Source organism: Manis javanica, chromosome 3 (genome assembly GCF_040802235.1).
Source record: "Manis javanica isolate MJ-LG chromosome 3, MJ_LKY, whole genome shotgun sequence".
NCBI lineage: Eukaryota > Metazoa > Chordata > Mammalia > Pholidota > Manidae > Manis > Manis javanica.
In genome coordinates, this window is record NC_133158.1 from 133,831,161 (window position 1) to 133,852,508 (window position 21,348).

The 21,348-nt window shown below is 38.0% G+C and overlaps 1 protein-coding gene across 6 annotated transcripts in view; it reads left to right on the forward strand.

The window, feature by feature from the left end:
* Positions 1-21,348, forward strand: part of PLD1 (phospholipase D1) — a 225,204-nt gene that overhangs the window by 198,625 nt on the left and 5,231 nt on the right. For 5 of the 6 annotated variants that reach the window (XM_037003125.2, XM_073232086.1, XM_073232087.1 and 2 more), the window contains 2 exons: positions 6,729-6,882; positions 19,643-19,760. In XM_037003125.2, the coding sequence (XP_036859020.2) occupies positions 6,729-6,882; positions 19,643-19,760 (272 nt within the window). The remainder of the gene's footprint in view (positions 1-6,728; positions 6,883-19,642; positions 19,761-21,348) is intronic. The other variant, XM_073232089.1, reaches the window with a different exon arrangement.

The following is a 21,348-nucleotide window of genomic DNA, read 5'->3' on the forward strand; positions in this document are numbered from 1 at the left end:
ACAGAGGCATTAAACAACACATTAGAAGAGATGGACCTAACAGACATCTACAAAACTCTACACCCAAAAGCAGCAGGAAACACATTCTTCTCAAGCACACATGGAGCATTTTCAAGAATAGATCATATACTAGGCCACAAAAAGAGCTTCAGTAAATTCAAAAAGTTGAAATTGTACCATCCAGATTCTCAGACCACAAATGTATGAAACTAGAAATAAATTACACAAAGAAAATGAAAAATCCCACAAACATAAGGGGGGTTCACAACACGCTCCTAAGTAACCAATGGATCAATGACCAAATAAAAAAAGAGATCAAGCAATATATGGAGACAAATGACAATAATAATTCAACACCACAAAATCTGTGGGACTCAGTGAAGGCTGTGCTAAGAGGGAAGTATATTGCAATACAGGCCTACCTCAGGAAAGAAGAACAATCCCATGTGAAGAGTTTAAACTCACAATTAATGAAAGCTAGAAAAAGAAGAACAAACAAGGCCCAAAGTCAGTAGAAGGAGGGACATAATAAAGATTAGAGCAGAAAGAACTAAAATCAAGAAGAATAAAACAATAGAAAGAACCAATGAAAGCAAGAACTGGTTCTTTGAGAAAATGAACAAAATAGATAAACCCCTAGCCAGACATATCAAGAAAAAAAGAGAGTCTACACACATAAACAGAATCAGAAATGAGAAAGGAAAAAATCACTATGGACACCACAGAAATACAAAGAATTTTGAGAGAACGGTATGAAAATTATATGCTAACAAAATGGATAACCTAGAAGAAATGGACAACTTTCTAGAAAAATACAACCTTCCAAGGCTGACCCAGAAAGAAACAGAAAATCTCAACAGACCAATTACCAGCAACAAAATTTAATTGGTTAACAAAGAACTACCTAAGAACAAAACTCCTGGACCAGATGGCTTCACTGCTGAATTTTATCAAACATTTAGTGAAGACCTAATACCCATCATCCTGAAAGTTTTCCAAAGAGTAGAAGAAGGGGGAATATTTCCAAACTCATTCTACAAGACCAGCATCACTCTAATACCAAAACCAGGCAGACACCAGAAAAAAAGAAAATTACACACCAATATCCCTGATGAACATAGATGCAAAAATATTCAACAAAATATTAGCAAACCAGATTCAAAAATACATAAAAAAGATCATCCATCATGATCAAGTAGGATTTATTCCAGAGATGCAAAGATGATACAATATTAGAAAATCCTTCAACATCATACTCCACATCAACAAAAAGAAGGACAAAACCACATGATCATCTCCATAGATGCCAAGAAAGCATTTGACAAAATTCAACATCCATTCATGATAAAAACTCTCAACAAAAATGGGTATAGAGGGCAAATACCTCAATATAATAAAGGCCATATATGACAAACCCACAGCCAACATTGTACTTAACAGCGAGAAGCTGAAAGCTGTTCCTTTAAGATCAGGAACAAGACAAGGATGCCCACTCTCTGCACTTGATTACTCAGCATAGTTCTGGAGGTCCTCGCCATGGCAATCACACAACACAAAGAAAAGGCATCCAGATTCATGAAGATGAAGTTAAACTGTCACTGTACAAGACACTGATGAGGGAAATTAAAGAAGATACCAATAAATGGAAACACATCCTGTGCTCATGGATAGGAAGAATTAGTATTGTCAAAATGGCCATCCTGTCTAAAGCAATCTACAGATTCAATGCAATCCCTATCAAAATACCAACAGCATCCTTCAAAGAACTGGAGCAAATCATTCTAAAACTCATATTGAACAAAACAGACCCCAAATATCCAAAGCAATCCTGAGAAGGAAGAATAAAGCTGAGAGGATTGTGCTCCCTGACTTCAAGCTCTACTACAAAGCTACAGTAATCAAGACAATTTGGTACTGGCACAAGAACAGAAACAATAGACCAATGGAACAGACTAGAGAGCCAGATACAAACCCAACCATATATGGTCAATTAATATATGATAAAGGAGCCATGGACATACAATGGGGAAATGACAGCCTCTTCAACAACTGGTGTTTGCAAAACTGGACAGCTACATGCAAGAGAGTGAAACTGGATTATTGTTTAACCCCATACACAAAAGTAAACTTGAAATAGATCAAAGACTTAATGTAAGTCATCATGAAACCATAAAACTCTTAGAAGACAGCATAGGCAGAAATCTCTTTAATATAAACATGAGCAACTTTTTCCTGAATGCATTTCCTTGAGCAAGGGTAACAAAAGCAAAAAGGAACACATGGGATTACATCAAACTAAAAAGCTTCTGCACAGCAAAGGGCACCATCAATAGAACAAAAAGGCATCCTATAGTATGGGAGAATATGTTTGTAAATGACATATCTGACAAGGGGTTAACATCCAAAATATATAAGGAACTCATATGCCTCAACAACCAAAAAGCAAATAACCTGATTAAAAAATAGGTGGAGTATATGAACAGACAATTCTCCAAAGAAGAAATTCAGATGGTCAACAGACACATAAAAGGATGTTCCACATCACTAATCATCAGGGAAATGCAAATAAAAACCACAATGAGATATCACCTCACACCGGTTAGGATGGCCATTATCAAAAATACTAAGAACAACAAATGCTGGCAAGGATGCAGAGAAAGGGCCACCCTCCTATTCTGCTGTTGGGAATGTAAGCTAGTTCAACCATTGTGGAAAGCAATATGGAGGTTCCTCAAAAAACTAAAAATAGAAATACCATTTGACCTGGGAATGCCATTCTTAGGAATTTATCCAAAGAATATAATTTCTCATATTCAAAAAGACATATGCACTCCTATGTTTATCACAGCACTATTTGCAATAGCCAAGATATGGAAGCAACCTAAGTGTCCATCAGTAAATGAATGGATAAAGAAGAGGTGGTACATATGCACAATGGAATACTATTCAGCCATAAGAAAGAAACAAATCCTACCACTTGCAACAACATGGATGGAGCGGAGGATATTATGCTCATTGAGATAAGCCAGGTGGAGAAAGACAAGTACCAAATGATTTCCCTCATTTGTGGAGTATAACAACGAAGCAAAGGTGAAGGAACAAAACAGCAGCAGACTCCCAGACTCCAAGAAGGGACTACCGGTTACCGAAGGGGAAGAGTATGGGAAGGCATGTAGGGAGGAAGGGAGAAGGGGATTGAGGGGTATTATGATTGGCATACATGGTGTGAGGGGATCACAGGGAAGACAGTGTAGCACCGAAAAGACAAGTAGTGACTCTGTGGCATCTTACTACACTGATGAATAGTGACTGCAGTGGGTATGGGAGGGGACTCGATAATATGGGTCAATGTAGTAACCACATTGTTTTTTCATGTGAAACCTTCATAAGAGTGTATATCAATAATACCTTCATAAAAAATATTTTTTAAAAAGCGCTGTAAAGGGAATAAAAGGATAAACCACAAAGTGAAAGAAGATATTTTCAACACACTTATTAAACATATGAAGAACTCCTATAAATCAATTAGAAAAGACAACATCCAAAGGAAAATGGGCAAAGGAATTGTAAAGCAGTGTCACCAAAGAGGACATGCCTGAGGCTCTTAAACATATGAAAGATCTTCATCCTCATTAATATAACAAGAAAACAGTTTTTAAAAATACCAATTGGCAAAAATTTTTAAGTTGGGGAATCCAAGTATTGGCAAGGCTGTGGAGCACAGGGACTCCACTCTGCCATATAAAGCCCAGGTAAGCTCCCACAGCGTGTACCCAGGAAACAGATACTCAGCACGTGCAGTGTCATGGTGCATGCCTGTGATCCTCTGGGTTCACAGTAGGATGGGTATGTAAGTACTCATGAGCTCATTCACGGAAAATGGTGCATCACGATTATGGACAGATACATCCAAAGATATAATATTGAATGAAAGAAGCAAATCTCAAAAGATCATCTACTACTTTATGATTCCATTTACACAAATTAAAAACAAGTGGAAAGTAAACTATTTTTTGTTGTTGTTTAGGAAAACATTAGATCATAATGAACACAAAATTATATATAAAGTCTCTTGGGGAGGGACAGGCTTGCACAGGAAGACACCTGAGGGCTTCTGGGATGTCGTAATGCTGTGTTTTTCAGCTTGGGTCATAAATTCAGTGATGTTTATTTTATTGCCTAAGTTGTACACATATGTTGTCATATACTCCTCTTTATTTTGCTGTATTTAATGATGTTTAAAAAGTCCCTAATAGCAGATTCAGAGAAGGTCATTTTCTAAAAATTAAGTTGTTCTAAATTATCAAGGCAAGCCTAACAAAAACAAGGTAGTGGAGTTACTATAAAAAGTAACACATGAATACAAAGTTTATTTTTAAACAGTTCAAACTCCAAGAATATGTAGGGGAAAAGGTCAGAATCCCCTTATTGTCCTCGCTCTTTGCCAGAAGACACTGCCACTTTAAATTGTGTATCTTTCTACATCCCTTGCTCTGTATTCAGGTATGCTAATTAGAAATGAGATATACTATATCTGCTCTTCAAGATTTGATTTTTCAGAATATTGGAATATTTAACAAGAATGGAAGTAACATTTACATCCATCAGTATCTCATTTTTAGTATCTCATTTATTAAATTCATCTAAAATTTTCTCATCTCTTCACATTCCTATAAAATAGTAACCAACTCGCTTATCCAACACAGTTGAGTCAGTACTGGGTAAGTCCAGATGGGTCCTTGAAGTACTAGAACCACACGCTCTCCAAGAATTTCAACTCCAAGAATTTCCCCTTGGGAGTGTGCCCCCCAGCCCCATGGTGGGTGGGAGACTGGGGGACTGGTGTGAAAGTGTGTGCATGTAGGAGGTTTTGCAGGGGGCTCACATCCCAGTTTTCCTGACAGTGAAGAGCAGCAAAGTCGCCCAGACCAGCAGCCCCCAGTCCAGTGTGGCCTCTGCAGGGGCCCAGGGATAGTGAAGCCCCAAAGCAGTGCTGTGCAAGCTGGTTCCTCGCCTCCTTAAGGGCACACACCTGGGTGAGGGTGATTAAAATGCTACCTGCCACAAAGTGTCCCTTCCTATGGCAGTGTTCTCTAGTGCAGATATTATAGAGTTAACATGTGTCTGATAATGATGCCAATAATAATTTATAGAGCAATTTATATGTCAGTTAAGTACTTTCATGGGGGCTTACTTAATTCTCTCAAAATCCCTACAAGGTCTGTATTATGATCTCAATGTATCAGAGATGAAATTAAAGCTGTGAAATATTAAATGACTTTGTCCAGATTAAGGCTGGGCCAACTGTCAAGCCCAAAGATATGCCTGCAAATTTGGTAGCATAATCAAAATATTAAATGTATGTATAAAGGAGTATTTGTTGCTAGGAAAACACAGTGTTTCAATGGTTCTCACCTTACAGCACTCCAATAATGCTCTCAAATTTCTGTGCAGTGTTCCATCTCTTCTCTATCACCCAGGATACTGTAGGGCACCATTCACATCAATAGTTATCATAGGTTTGTATATTACACATGATGATGTTGTAGCAAATGGTGGTAAAGTCCTTTCAGGGGCTGGGGGCAGGGCTGCTATGACCCACCTCCTGACTGTCCCCATCATAGAGGGCAGCTATGGCTCCTGTTCAGCCCAACTAGTCAGCTCCATATCAGCAGAAGAGTGGAATGTGTAGCGAGGGTAAGAGGAACAAGAAGTAAAGTTAGGCCCCTTCTGTAGTTTATAGGACACCTCAAGGATTCCAGCATGTGAACCACAGTGATTAATGCCCAAAACGTGATGGGATTTCTGAATTCACAGGAGAGTAGTACAGGAAGCTCACGTTGAACTAATATTGAAATGGTTGCCCTTCACATGTGAAAGTCAACATTCTCAGCTCATTTGGATTTAAAAATAGAATGAAAGGAAGTTGATACAGAAGCTGTTGGCATGCCACACAAGTGAAGCAAAAGAATGAAAAACCCAAAGCCACTAATGATAATCTGTATCTGAGAGTGAATTCTATTATTGTGAAGGTACTTGGGTTTTGACATTCATAATTATACTACCATGAGCTAAAGTCTACAGAATCTGATTCTTATTCTTATTAACAGGTAAGTGTATCTTTCTTCTTTGTGTACTAAATGGTTTTATCAGAGTCCTCTGAGCCACAAGATAGGAAATTCAGCTAGAAATATCTGAAACAATACAGAAAATGTATTATTTCACATAATAAAAGATAATAAATTTCTAGGGTTGGCTAGTTCAGCAACTTAAAGACCAGAATTTTTCTTCTTTCTCTCTGTCATTTTCAGCTTATCTGATTGTCCATCAGTGGTTACAAAATGGCTGCAGCAGCTCCTGGAATCATGTCCTCATTCAATCATTCAAACCAAATTGTCCAAAGGCTGTCCTTGTGTCTGTTAATAAGGAGAAACACTTTCTCAGAAGCCCGTAGTAGACTTTCCTGCATGTCACACTGGCTAGAATCATGTTGAGTACCCATTCCTAAACCAGTCACTGGCAAAATAATGAAATTACTGTGGATGGCTTAAACTAATCAAGATTCACCCCTGACAATAAAGTCTTTTCTCCCCCACCTCCCTAGCACAGCATCTCTTGATAACCTGAACAAAATGAGCATTTTGTTAGCAAGGAAGAATTGAGTGGGGAGGGCAAGCAACAGTGTCTACTGTGAGAAGATGGCTCAGTTTCACTCCTTGTTCTTGTAGGCTCTGCCAACATAAATGACCGAAGCATGCTGGGAAAGCGTGACAGTGAGATGGCTGTCATCGTGCAGGACACAGAGATGGTCCCTTCAGTAATGGATGGGAAAGAGTACGAGGCTGGCCGGTTCTCCCAAGGACTTCGGCTGCAGTGCTTTAGGTGAGGCCTCCAAAACTGAGTCTCTCTTACGTGGTTCCACTGCAGTGGGTACTGGAACCAGCCCAGCCTCTTCCTCCTAGAACGCACGTCATTTCCAGGTTCTTCTTCATCTAAGAGAGTGTCTACCACAATATAGGATGTGCATTACCAGGAAGAGGAATGACTTTATGTGGGGCCCATTTCCTTTATTAGTAGTTTTCATTGTTTTTTTGTGTACTTGGAAACTAACATTTTAAATTTATTAATTGATTTAGGACCAAGTCAGATCAAACCATCTCATGTCTATTTAACTTCTTTAAAGTGAGTCTCTTTTTAAAAATTATAATTGTCTCAGTAATAGGAGACATAATAAAAATTATTAGAGGAGGATGCCAGTGACTACGGATTGTTAATTTAAATGTGGAAATTTTGGTTCTCAGATTTAAGATGACTCCAGACATGGATGATTCCCAATCTTCTAAAAGAAGATGGGAGTTTTAAACAAATCTGTTTAAATAAAGCTGAGAGAACACTGGGCTGGGAACTAAGGGCTGTGTGGCCCTAAAGAAGTTCTTCAGTCAGTTGACTGTCCCTGAGATTTTTGGGGGCTGGGCTCTAACTGGCCCCTTCCCTAGACCCATAGTCTAGTCTCAGTGCTCACTGATCCTTCTAGAACCTAACTCAGATCCTGTCATTCCAGTCACTGCTGCCCAGTGGCATCTTACCTCCTCTCCTCTCACTCTTGCAGACACACTGAGCCCCACTGTCTGTGAAAAGAACACTCCAACCACTCTCCCACCTCTAGGCCTTTGCAGGAAGTCCACAGGTCTGTGATTCTAAAAGTGTATTTGCTAGGATGGGATTTCTATGTGACCTCTGCAGGGAGATGCAGCACGTGCCTGATTAAGCTTCAGGCTGTGTGGGGAGGACACTGCACAGGTACACATTGCAGTGCTGTTGCTTTGACCCTTCTGGCATTAAGGGGTGCTTTTGGGAACTGGTTCCCTTGCAGAAAGGTGCGTAATGAGGCACCTTGCTCCCTGCAGATGCTGGCAGCCATTTCCCTCAGACCTAACAGTCCAGATTCTGGCTTCTGGCTTTTGAGACCCAAGATAAGCTTCAGACAGGTCACCCTGTTCTGTATGTCCACAAGCTCAGCAAATCCATCCTTCAAAATCTGACTGTCAAAACCGTCTCATATTTTTATGGCTTTATTTACTGCATTTCCTGCTAATTGTTCTGCCAATAAGATTTTTTTCAAACCATTGATATTTCAGTTAGTTTCTAATGTTTTTTGTTTTGTTGAGCAGACAATAGTTAAAAGTTTCTACCCTATTAACCCATTGATTGCCTACTGTACCATATATAAGGAGATGTCTATTTCCTCATGTAAACTAGAAATAAATGTCATATCTTTTCAGTGCCTTGAGAATTTAACTATTCTCTTTAAAGTGGTGAGCTTTTTTTATAACTTGCTAAATGTAAAATAATTATAAGGTAGTGGGTTCTGATTATAACATAAGTTCATTGTAGAAAATTTGGCAAATACAGAAAAACAGTAAGAAAATTAAATTCATCTGTAATCCCACCACCCAGTAACAACAATTTTAACATTTATGTTTATCATTTCACTTTTTTATACAGATATATTACTAGACTATTATTTTACATCGTAATTAGGATCTTGCAGTTCTACAAAGTTCTTTATTATTTAAATAATGTTATACTGCTCTGTGTGATAAGTATTCTTCTGTAAGATTAAGTGGCCACACTGTATTACCTCATGAGTATGCCATCATTCCTTTAACTAATACCTCATTGAAAGGCAGATTCTTCACTGATACAGAAGAATGAGTGAGTCTGTAGATAGCATCTTGCTTACCTTGTTAATTGTTTCCTTAACTAAATCCCAAGTATGAAATTTCTATTCAAAGGAAGTGTGCAGTTTCCTTTGCCCCCTAACTTCCTACTGTATCACTAGTGATGTTTTAGGGACTAATTCCTGCTTTCTTTACTAATATTGAATTCTATTATTTAATCTATGCCAATAGGTTGGATTTCAAATTTTATTTCATTATTTTAATTTGCATTTTTGAGGGTTTTAGAAAGCATGTTCATTAGCCATATGTAATTGTTCTTTTGTAAATTACCTAGCCTATTCATGTCCTTTGCCCATTTTGTTGGAATGTTACATTTTATTTTAACGGTTAATGGGTAATTTAAATATAAAAGCAGCTAATTCCTTTGCCATATTTGTTGCAGAAATGATTTGCCAATTGCCTTCTAATTATATTTAGAGAATTGGGAGAAACTTTAATTCTTACTAATCAAATGTATTAGTTTTCTCTTCCCCCATGCCCTTTTCTTATATGCTTATAAAAACTTCACCAGCCCAAGAGCAAATATCCACTGATACTTTCTTCTAGTGTTTATTTTATATTATTTTTTACATTTAACATCTATAGTTTATCTTAATGTAAGAAATGAGGTAGGAACTCTTATTTTTTCTCCACAACCTACCAACTGATCCAGAACTATATAATGTGCAGTATTATCTCCCTAATCTGCAATTCCTTTTTGCTGAATTACCATGTATCCCGACTTACCTGTAGTATTTCTATTATGTTGGGTTGAGAGTCTATTTACTTGTATGCCAGTGTGATGCCACTTTAATTTTGGTAGCTCTGCACATTAATACTACTCCTTGCCGTGAACTTCCCCACATTACTACTCTTTTACAGAATAATCTTGGCTACTCTTAGATATTCATTCTTCCACATAAACTTTGGAATTCTTTACTCAAGCTCTCCATGTCTCCTTATGGGGATTACAGTGGATTTATAGTTAATAAATATAAGGAAATGATGTCTGTATAATATAGACTCATCTTACTGAAGAACAAGGTATGTATGGGTGTCAATTTATTCACTTTTTGTGTGTTGGCTCTTCAGTTACTCTTCAGGGCTTTCATTATGGGGGAGCTCATTCTTCAGTAATCATCAGAGTTTTATTTTAACGTTTTTGTGCTGACTCTATATGTTTCATGATAAGTTTATTCTAAAGTGTTTTTGTTTTTCCTTAAAGAGACTGTTGTTCTTGACGAATCATTTTCACTTTGCCCCAGTGGCAAACACAGATAATATATTTAAAAACACCACAAAAACCTTGTGTGGATTTTAGCTCTTTTTAATTAGGAAATGTTTTCAAAGATGGATATTGTAACCTAGAACACAGGCATTTTCTCACTAAAAAAAAAAAATGCAACTCCAATCCATTATCCATTTTCCATCTGGGCTTTTCTGAATAGAAATAGAAAGACACATTTCAATGTGAAACCAATTCGAAATAGAATCAGCCATCAGGGTACTGCACGGAATGTCACAGTTATGTGCCGAACAGTTCATTAAGTCCTAGAAAATTATCCAAACTTTACAGATAAAACTATCTTTCACCAGGACTATTAACCCACAAGTAGAGCTCAGAATCATTTAAAGTGATAGACATGAGAAATGGAAACAACAGAAACTACTTTCTGTAGTTTTTCTACTGTCACTGCTGCATAAACAATTACCATAAAATAATTGCTGTTACACCCACCAACATTACATCAAACTAGTTTTCTCTCAAACCTTAGTCCTCAAAAGAATACGCAAAATACTTCATAACATTTTTACAATGCATTCTCAAGTGTACACCTCTAGCCAGGCCTTCTCTTCCAAACTCCAGATTCATATACCCAGCTGCCTACTTCGCATTGCTACTTGAATATGGATGCCTCAGCAGGTTCAAAATTTAATTCCTGGTTTCTCCCATAAACTGTCTCTCCCCACATAATTCTGCATATCAGCCAGTCTTCTGATTGCTCAAGCCAAAGCCCTTTTAGTCATCCTGATGCCTCGTTTTTTCTTTTTTTTTTAATCTCACTTTTTTGCTTTCAAATAGTTTTTTTTTTTAATTTTTTACTAAGGTATTATTGATATACACTCTTAAGAAGGTTTCTCATAAAAAAACACTGTGCTTACTACAGTTACCCATATTATCAAGTCCCCACCCATACCCCAATGCAGTCACTGTCAATCAGTGTAGTCAGATGCCACAGATCCACTATGTCGCTTCTCTTTGCTACACTGTTCTCCCCGTGATCCCCCACACCATGTGTACTAAACATAATACCCCTCAATCCCCTTCGCCCTCTCTCCCCACCCTCCCTCCCATACTCCTCCCCTTTGGTAACCACTAGCCCCTTTGGTAACCACTAGTCCCTTCTTGGAGTCTGGGAGTCCACTGCTGTTTTGTTTCTTCACCTTTGCTTTGTTGTTATACTCCACAAATTAGGGAAATCATTTGGTACTTGTCTTTCTCTGCCTGGCTTATTTCAATGAGCATAATGTCCTCCAGCTCTATCCATGTTGTTGCAAGTGGTAGGATTTGTTTTTTTCTTATGGCTGAATAGTATTCCATTGTGCATATGTACCACCTCTTCTTTATCCATTCATCTACTGATGGACACTTTGTTTGCTTCCATATCTTGGCTTTTGTAAAAAGTGCTGCGATAAACATAGGGGTGCATATGTCTTTTTGAATCTGAGAAGTTGTAATCTCTGGGTAAATTCCAAGGAGTGGGATTCCCAGGTCAAATGGTATTTCTATTTTTAATTTTTTGAGGAACCTACATATTACTGTCCACAATGGTTGAACTAGCTTACATTCACACCAGCAGTGTAGGAGGGTTTCCCTTTCTCTGCATCCTTGCCAGCATTTGTTGTTCTTAGTCTTTTCAATGCAGACCATCCTTACTGGTGTGAGGTAATATCTCATTGTGGTTTTAATTTGCATTTCCCTGATGATTAATGATGTGGATCATCTTTTCATGTGTCTGTTGGCCATCTGAATTTCTTCTTTGGAGAGAAGTGTCTCTTCATACCCTCTGCCCATTTATTAATCTGTTTTTTTGTTTTTTTGGGTATTGAGCCATGTGAGTTCTTTATATATTTTGGATGTTAACCCCTTGTTGTGTATGTCATTTACAAATATATTCTACCATACTATAGGATGCCTTTTTGTTCTGTTGATAGTGTCCTTTGCCATACAGAAACTTTTTAGTTTGATGTACTCCCATGAGTTCATTTTTGCTTTTGTTTCCCTTGCTTGAGGAGATGCATTCAGGAAAAAGTTGCTTATGCTTATATTCAGGGGATTTTTGCCTATGTTTTCTACTAAGAGTTTTATGTTTTCATGACTTACATTCAGGTCTTTGATCCATTTCGAGTATACTTTTGTGTATGGGGTTAAACAATAATACAGTTTCATTCTCTGGCATGTAGCTGTCCGGTTTTGCCAACACCAGTTGTTGAAAAGGCTGTCACTTCCCCATGGAATGTTCATGGCTCCTTTATCATATATTAATTGACCATATATGGTTGTGTTTATATCAGGGCTCTCTAGTCTGTTCCATTGGTCTGTGGGTCTGGTCTTGTGCCAATACCAAATTGTCTTGATTACTGTGGCTTTATAGTAGAGCTTGAAGTTGGAGAGCATAATCCTCCCTGCTTTATTCTTCCTTCTCAGGATTGCTTTGGCTAGTCAGGGTCTTTTGTGGTTCAATATGAATTTTAGAACGATTTTCTCTATTTCGTTGAAGAATGCTGTTGGTATATTTTGCATTAAATCTGTAGATTGCTTTAGGCAGGATGGTCATTTTGACAATGCTAATTCTTCCTATCCATGAGCATGGGATGTGTTTCCATTTATTACTATCTTCTTTAATTTCTCTCATGAGTGTCTTGTAGTCTTCAGAGTACAGGTCTTTCACTTCCTTGGTTAGGTTGATTCCTAGGTATTTTATTGTTTTTGATGCAACTGTAAATGGAGTTGTTTTCCTGATTTCTCTTTCTGCTAGCTCATTGTTAGTGTACAGGAATGCCACAGATTTATGCATATTAATTTTGTATCCTGCAACTTTGCTGAATTCAGATATTACATCTAGTAGTTTTGGAGTGGATTTTTAGGGTTTTTTATGTACAATATAATGTCATCTGCAAACAGGGGCAGTTTAACTTCTTCCTTGCCAATCTGGATGCCTTTTATTTGTGTTGTCTGATTGCCATGGTTAGAACCTCCAGTACTATGTTGAATAGAAGTGGGGAGAGTGGGCATCCTTGTCTTTTTCTGTATCTTAAAGGAACAGCTTTCAGCTTCTCGCTGTTAAGTATGATGTTGGCTGTGGGTTTGTCATATATGGCCTTTATTATGTTGAGTTACTTGCCCTCTATACCCATTTGGTTGAGAGTTTTTACCATGAGTGGATGTTGAATTTTGGTGAATGATTTTTCAGCATCTATGGAGATAGTCATGTGGTTTTTGTCCTTCTTTTTGTTGATGTGGTGGATGATGTTGATGGATTTTTGAATGTTGTACCATCCTTGCACCCCTGGAATAAACCTATTTGATCATGATGGATAATCTTTTTAATGTATTTTTGAGTTCAGTTTGCTGATATTTTGTTGAATATTTTTGCATCTAAGTTCATCAGGGATATTGGTGTGTAATTTTCTTTTTTTCTGGTGTCTGCCTGGTTTTGGTATTAGAGTGATGCTGGTCTTGTAGAATGAGTTTGGAAGTATTCCCCCTTCTTCTACTCTTTGGAAAACTTTCAGGATGATGGGTATTAGGTCTTCACTAAATGTTTGATAAAATTCAGCAGTGAAGCCATCTGGTCCAGGAGTTTTGTTCTTAGGTAGTTCTTTGTTAACCAATTCAATTTTATTGCTGGTAATTGGTCTGTTGAGATTTTCTGTTTCTTTCTGGGTCAGCCTTGGAAGGTTGTATTTTTCTAGAAAGTTGTCCATTTCTTCTAGGTTATCCATTTTGTTAGCATACAATTTTTCATAGTATTCTCTAATAATCCTTTGTGTTTCTGTGGTTTCCATAGTGATTTTTCCTTTCTCATTTCTGACCCTGTTTATGTGAGTCGACTCTCTTTTTATCTTGATAAGTCTGGCTGGGGGTTTATCTATTTTGTTTATTTTCTCAAAGAACCAGCTCTTGCTTTCATTGGTTCTTTCTATTGTTTTATTCTTCTCAATTTTATTTATTTTGCTCTAATCTTTATTATGTCCCTCCTTCTACTGACTTTGGGCCTCATTTGTTCTTCTTTTTCTAGTTTCATTAATTGCGAGTTTACACTGCTCATATGGGATTGTTCTTCTTTCCTGATGTAGGCCTGTATTGCAATATACTTTCCTCTTAGCATGGCACTGGCTGCGTCCCACAGATTTTGTGGTGTCGAATTATTGTTGTCATTTGTCTCCATATTTTGCTTGGTCTCTGTTTTTATTTGGTCATTGATCCATTGATTTTTTAGGAGCATGATGTTAAGCCTCCATGTGTTTGTGGGATTTTTAATTTTCTTTGTGTAATTTATTTCTAGTTTCATACCTTTGTGGTTTGAGAAACTGGTTGGTACAATTTCAATCATTTTGAATTCACCGAAGCTCTTTCTGTGGCCTAGTATATGATCTATTCTTGAAAATGTTCCATGTGCACTTGTGAAGAATATGTATTCTGCTGCTTTTGGGTGTAGAGTTCTGTAGATGTCTGTTAGGTCCATCTGTTCTAATGTGTTGTTCAGTGCCTCTGTGCCTTACTTATTTTCTGTCTGGTTAATCTGTCCTTTGGAGTGAGTAGAGTGTTGAAGTCTCGTAGAATGAATGCATTGCATTCTATTTCCCCTTTTAATTCTGTTAGTATTTGTTTCACATATGTAAGTGCTCCTGTGTTGGGCCATAGATATTTATAATGGTTATATCCTCTTGTTGGATTGACCCCTTTATCATTATGTAATGTCCTTCTTTGTCTCTTGTGACTTTCTTTGTTTTGGAGTCAATTTTATCTGATACAAGCAGTGCAACTCCAGCTTTTCTCTCCCTATTAGTTGCATGAAATATCTTTTTCCATCCCTTCACTTTTCATCTCTGTATGTCTTTCGGTTTAAAGTGAGTCTCTTGTAGGTAGTATATAGATGGGTCTTGTTTTTTATTCATTCAGTGACTCTATGTCTTTTGATTGGTGCATTCAGTTCATTTACATTTAGGATGATTATTGATAGGTGTGTACTTATTGTCATTGCATGCTTTAGATTCGTGGTTACCAAAGGTTCAAGGTTAACTTCCTTACTGTCTAAGAGACTAACTTAACTCACTTAATATGCTATTACAAACACAATCTAAAGGTTCTTTTTTTTTCTCCTCCTTTTTCTTCCTCCTCCATTCTTTATATGTTAGGCATCATATTCTGTACTCTTTGTCTATCCCTTGATTGACTTTGGGGATAGTTAATTTAATTTTGCATTTGCTTAGTAATTAGCTATACTACTTTCTTTACTGTGGTTTTATTACCTCTGGTGACAGCTATTAAACCTTAGGAACACTTCCATCTATAGCAGTCCCTCCAAAATACACTGTAGAGATAGTTTGTGGGAGGTAAATTCTCTCAGCTTTTGCTTATCTGGAAATTGTTGAATCCCTCCTTCAAATTTAAATGATTGTCTTGCTGGATAAAGTATTCTTGGTTCAAGGTCCTTTGGCTTCATTGCATTAAATATATCATGCCTCTCCCTCAGGGCCTGTAAGGTTTCTTCTGAGAAGTCTGATGATAGCCTGGTGGGCTTTCCTTTGTATGTGATCTTATTTCTCTCTCTGGCTTCTTTTAATAGTCTGTCCTTATCCTTGATGTTTGCCATTTTAATTACTATATGTCTTGGTGTTTTTTTCCTTGGGTCCCTTGTGTTGGGAGATCTGTGCACCTCCATGGCCTGAGAGACTATCTCCTTCCCCAGACTGGGGAAGTTTTTAGCAATTACCCCCTCAAAGACACTTTCTATCCCTTTTTCTCTCACTCCTTCTTCTGGTACCCCTATAATGTGAATATTGTTCAATTTGGATTGGTCACACTGTTCTCTCAATATTATTTCATTCTTACAGATCCTTTTGTTCTCTATGCCTCAGCTTCTTTGTATTCCTCCACTCTAGTTTCTATTTCATTTATCATCTCCTACACCATATCTAATCTGCTTTTAATACCCTCCATTGTGCTCTTCAGTGATTGTGTCTCCGACTGGAACTCATTCCTGAGTTCTTGAATATTTTTCTGTTCTTCCATGTGCAGGTTAATGATTTTTATTTTGAAATCCCTTCCAGGAAGATTCATGAGGTCAATGTCATTTAAAATTTTCTCAGGAGTTGTATTCATAATTTTACTTTGAACCAGGTTCCTTTGGCATTTCATATTTGTATATGGTACCCTCTAGTGTCCAGAAGCTCTACTCTCTGAAGCTGCTCAACCCCTGTAGCAATGTCAGAGGTCACAGAGGTGCGATATTAGTGCCTGCGGGCGGGAGGAAAGAGCTGTTTCCTGCTTCCCAGCTGCTATGCCTGAACCAGTGGGCTGAGCACACAGGTATAAGCCTCTATGCTTTGTGTTTGTAGTTGCTATAGACAGGTCTTCCCTCTAGCTGGCCTAATGCTAGGGTAATGTTTGCCAGTTTGTAAGCCAGGTGGGGCTAGCTGGGAGAAGGGCGCAGTAGGCTTCATATCACGGAGTGGGTCCTTGGAGCTGTGCAGCCAGCCAGGGAGCTGGAGTGCCTGAATATCATGAAAGCTCCCAACCTGCTTGGCAGAGTGCACCCAGACAATTTTGTCTACCTGTCCTTTCTCCTGAGCAGTAAGCTCTGTGCAATCCTTGCCCCTTTAGCAGTTCTCTTGCTGTTAGGAAGTTTCTCAGACTGCCTGCCTTTCTTTTGTCCCAGAGCAGCCGGATATGGATCCCTGGATCCCTGCTTTCCACAAGTGGCTGGAATCTCAGTCTCTCCAGGAATCCTTCCTGTATTAGCTTTCCAAACCCCTAATCATGAGAGTACCTTGCAGGCACCATGAAATGTAGGTTTTTGCTCCCAGAGCAGATCTCCGGAGCTAGGTGTTCAGCAGTCCCAGGCCTCCACTCCCTCCCTGCTCCATTTCTCTTCCTCCCACCAGTGAGCTGGGGTGGGGGAGGGGCTTGGGTCCCGCTGGGCCATGGCTTTGGTACGTTACCCTGTTCCACGAGGTTTATTCTTTTCTCCAGGTGTATGCAGTTTGGCACAGTCGTACTTCCTGTTGCTCTTTCAGGATTAGTTGTATTAATTATATTTTCATATTATATGCAGTTTTAGGAGGAAGCCTCTGTCTCACCTCTCATGCTACCATCTTTAATCCTCTCTCTGCTCTCTGCCTCATTTTTTCTTACACCCTGCATCTACTCTATTAGTAAAACCTGTTGGCTCTGCCATCCTCTCCACCTGTCAAGCCACCATCATCTCTCACTTAGATTACTTCAGTAACTCCTCACTGCAAGATCTCCCTGCTTCAACCCTTGTCCTCTCTGTTCATAATACAGCAGCCGTATTTCAGCACATGAGTCAGGTCCTGACACTCCTCTGCTCCAGTGTCTGCACTACATCCCAGATCCACTCAATGGAAAAGCCAAAGTCTTTCTAAGGACTATTTATTTCCCTATTCTATTTCAAGTGGAACACAAGTCTTTTTGGTATTCTTTGAACCTGCCAGACATATGAGAAAAGGGCTTTGGACTCAGTTTGCAATTCTACCTCTATTGCTAGCATGTCTCCAAACTTTAGTTTCCCATCTGCAAAATAGAAATCATGTACCATCTACCTCATAGGATTAAGGTGCAAATGCTTTTTAACCCTAAGGCTTTCTAAATAAGTACAAGGGTTTTTCAACATAATTTTCAAATATGAGTTCTAAAACTTGTCTTGCTTTGCTTGAGAGTTTCTTGTTATTGCTAGTCCCCTGTTATATATGATCAACTCAGACAACATCTAGTACATGGTTTCTTTTATGCCAGGAACTCTGGGGATATTAGTGTAGCCAAGTCATGTTCTCTTGAAGAATTGACATGCTAGATAGAAGTGGGACATGGACCTGTTAAAACAGAAGTACATAAAGCATTGCAGGTGGTCTAGTAAAAACAAAACATATATGAAGTATAGTGGGGTAGTGAAAGAATGTCAGATCTCCCAGGATTGACAGGGAGGTGGGAGTAGGGGAAGCCATGCAGTTTTATAGAGGTGACCTTTATAGAATACTAATAGATGGTAGGTAGGGTTAGGCAAACAGGTAGGGGAAGGAAAAGCCTCTCTGACTACTCCTCTGTCATACTCTTAAAGCAATTTATCACAATTCTAATTACTTTCTTTTGAGGGTGGTTATTTATTCATTGTTGATCTCACCCACCAAATTTTACCCTCCCCAGAAAGGCCCCATGTCTTTCCTATTCATTTCTGTTCCCCAGAAGGGTTCTTGGACCAAGGAAGGAAGGGAGGGAGGGAGGGAGGGAGGAAGGAATGAAGAGAGACCATGTCACCAAGGTATGAGCACAAGTTTGGGTGTCAGAGGGTCCTAGTTGGAGTCCCGGATCCACCACTTACCAGCTGTACAACCTTGAACAAGTTATTTACTCTCTATATGCCTTAGTTCCCTTATCTGTAAAATGAAGATAGTAATGGTTGTAATAGTTGCTCCTTCGTAAGGTTGTTGAGGAATTACTAACATAGTTCTTGGAAAGGGCATAACACATTTGCTGGCACAAATTTTAATGCTAGCCCTATCCTCCAAGGTTGTCATCTCCTTGGGCCACATTACAAGGACTCTTTTAAAACAAAGTTGAGGTCTTTTCCTCTATCCAACATCTAAAACTTTCAAGCATCATGGCAACTAAGGGTTTTCTGTATTTTGCTGCTTAGGTTTTTTTTTTTAAAGGACAATTTTATTGATATAATTAACATAAATTATAAGTTTCAGGTATAAAATATAATGATTCTATATTTGTGTATATTGTAATATGATCACAATAATTTTAATTAACACCCATCACCATACATATAAATGTTTTGTGATGAGAACTTTTAAGATTTACTCTTAGCAACTTTCAAAAATGCAATACAATGTTATTATCTATAGTCACTAGGCTGAATGTCTCCATGAATTTTTTTCTTGGTATCATTAATCTACAATTACATGAGCAACATTATGGTTACTATATTCCCCTCATCATCAAGTCCCCCCCACATACCCCATTACAGTCACTGTCCATCAGCATAGTAAGATACTATAGAATCACTACTTGTCATCTCTGTGTTGTACAGCCCCCCTGGGCCCCCCCCCCCGCTACATTATATCTGCTAATCATAATGCCCCTTTTCCCCCTTATCCCCCCTTCCCACCCATCCTCCCCAGTCCCTTTTCCTTTGGTAACTATTAATCCATTCTTAGGTTCTGTGAGTCTGCTGCTGTTTTGTTCCTTCAGTTTTTTTCTTTGTTCTTATACTCCACAGATGAGTGAAATCATTTGATACTTGTCTCCTTCCACGTGGCTTATCTCACTGAGCATAATACCCTCTAGCTCCATCCATGTTGTTGCAAATGGTAGGATTTGTTTTCATCTTATGGCTGAATAATATTGCATTGTGTATATGTACCACATCTTCTTTATCCATTCATCTACTGATGGACACTTAGGTTGCTTCCATTTCTTGGCTATTGTAAATAGTTGCAGCTGAAGTTTTTTATATAGACACACTCACACTCACTTTTAGTGTCTTCCTTTGATTTACTTAAAGAAAATGGACTTCTGTGGTTGAATGCCTCAATTACATTACCATTAGAAACAATACCTACAGCAAATTGCTTTATCTCACTCATTTTGGAGGGCACTTGTATTTCAGGGTTGTCCTTGGCTATCTTTCTGACCCAAGTGAAAACATTCAGGATCCAGTGAGTGACAAATTCTTCAAGAAGGTGTGGGTTGCAACTGCAGCTCGAAATGCTACAATTTATGATAAGGTGAGGTTCGCATATCTCCCCACCCTTTTTTATAATTGAATCATATCACAAAAGCACATCATTACTTCTGCATATTACTGGTATTCTTAATGAGTAAAAAAACAGTGCACTCCCAAGTTGTAATAAAATACCTCTTTACAGACATTAAAAAACAGAGAATCAAAAAGCACCATGTATTATACTTTAGAAGAGACTTTAGTGGCCTTCTGATCTGTCATCTGATTCACAAATCCCATCATAAGTATCTTTAGCAGGTGGTAACCCAGCCTTTGTAAATATTTAGTGACAAAGAGAAAAGAGGCCGATGGGATGGAAAAATGAGTCAGACCTGGATTCAGTCCAGCTCACCCAGTTGCCAATGATATAACAGTGTGTAGTGACTTGACTTTCTTAGCCTTCCTTTCCTATAAATTGGAGGGAATATTCAGTGGAGTGGTTATGAAGAGAGAAAATAGTCTATTAAATATATTTAGTACATGGTGCATACTCAATGGTATCCATCCTTATGATGAAGCTTATTAATAAAGAGATACTTCCTTTGTTGGATAACTCTAATTTTGGAAAACTGTATTAAAACCAGCTCCATTTGTTAGGGAGGACAAATACATCTTCTGGTAAGTTCTATCCATTGGTTATGACAAAGACTGTACAAGAGTTAAGAATTTTCCATCAGTGAAACAGATTACTTCATGAAGTACCCAACTTTCTGTCATAGAAAATATTCAAGATGAGATCTGTTGACCATCTAATCAGAAACTGGGTAAGAAGGTATACTTTTCATGACTTCCAGAGTCCAGCACAGAGAATTCATCATTCCTATGAAACATGACAACTATCTACATAGCCATATTTCATACTGAAGGCTGTGATCAAATAGGTCATGTGTGTGGAATCTTTTAGAATGTAATTTTAAAAATGCAGTGCACATATCCTGTACTGTTTGTATCCTGGACTTGGAGGGTAACAGCTTGAAAGACATTTGGGAAGTAAATATATAACATGTAATATATAAGTATATGAAATATATATATATAAATAAATCAGGTAAATCAAATATGGGCCATATCTTAAATGGCATGGAATTTTTTTTCTGAGGTGTGAAAATGGTTTTGTGGTTATATATGCACACATCCTTGTTTTTAAGAAATACTTGCTGAAGTATTCAGGAGTGAAGTGTTGTGATGTGTGAAACTCATTTTCAATTAGAAAACATGCATACTTGATAATTTAAAAGTTTTTTAAGATATTTAAAAGATATTGGTAACTTCAGATATGAACTGTACATCTGTACATACAAAATAAAAAGTTAAAGAAAAAATGTGTAATTCTTTTCTGAGACTAGAACCTCTAGTAAAATTCAGGATGATTATGCTGATATTCAGGATTTGTATGATTATTATCCAGATATTTTACTTGAATGTGGAATAACATCAGTGAAATTCCTTGACCTTATCCTGAGGTTAATGACTTGTGTAGATAAAATATGAGGATCTCTCTTGATTTTTGGAGGATGAAAGTAATCTAACAGTCTCTTTGTAGCAAATAAAAGAACAAGTCTTTAATCAGGCCTGTGCTGCGATGTAAAACT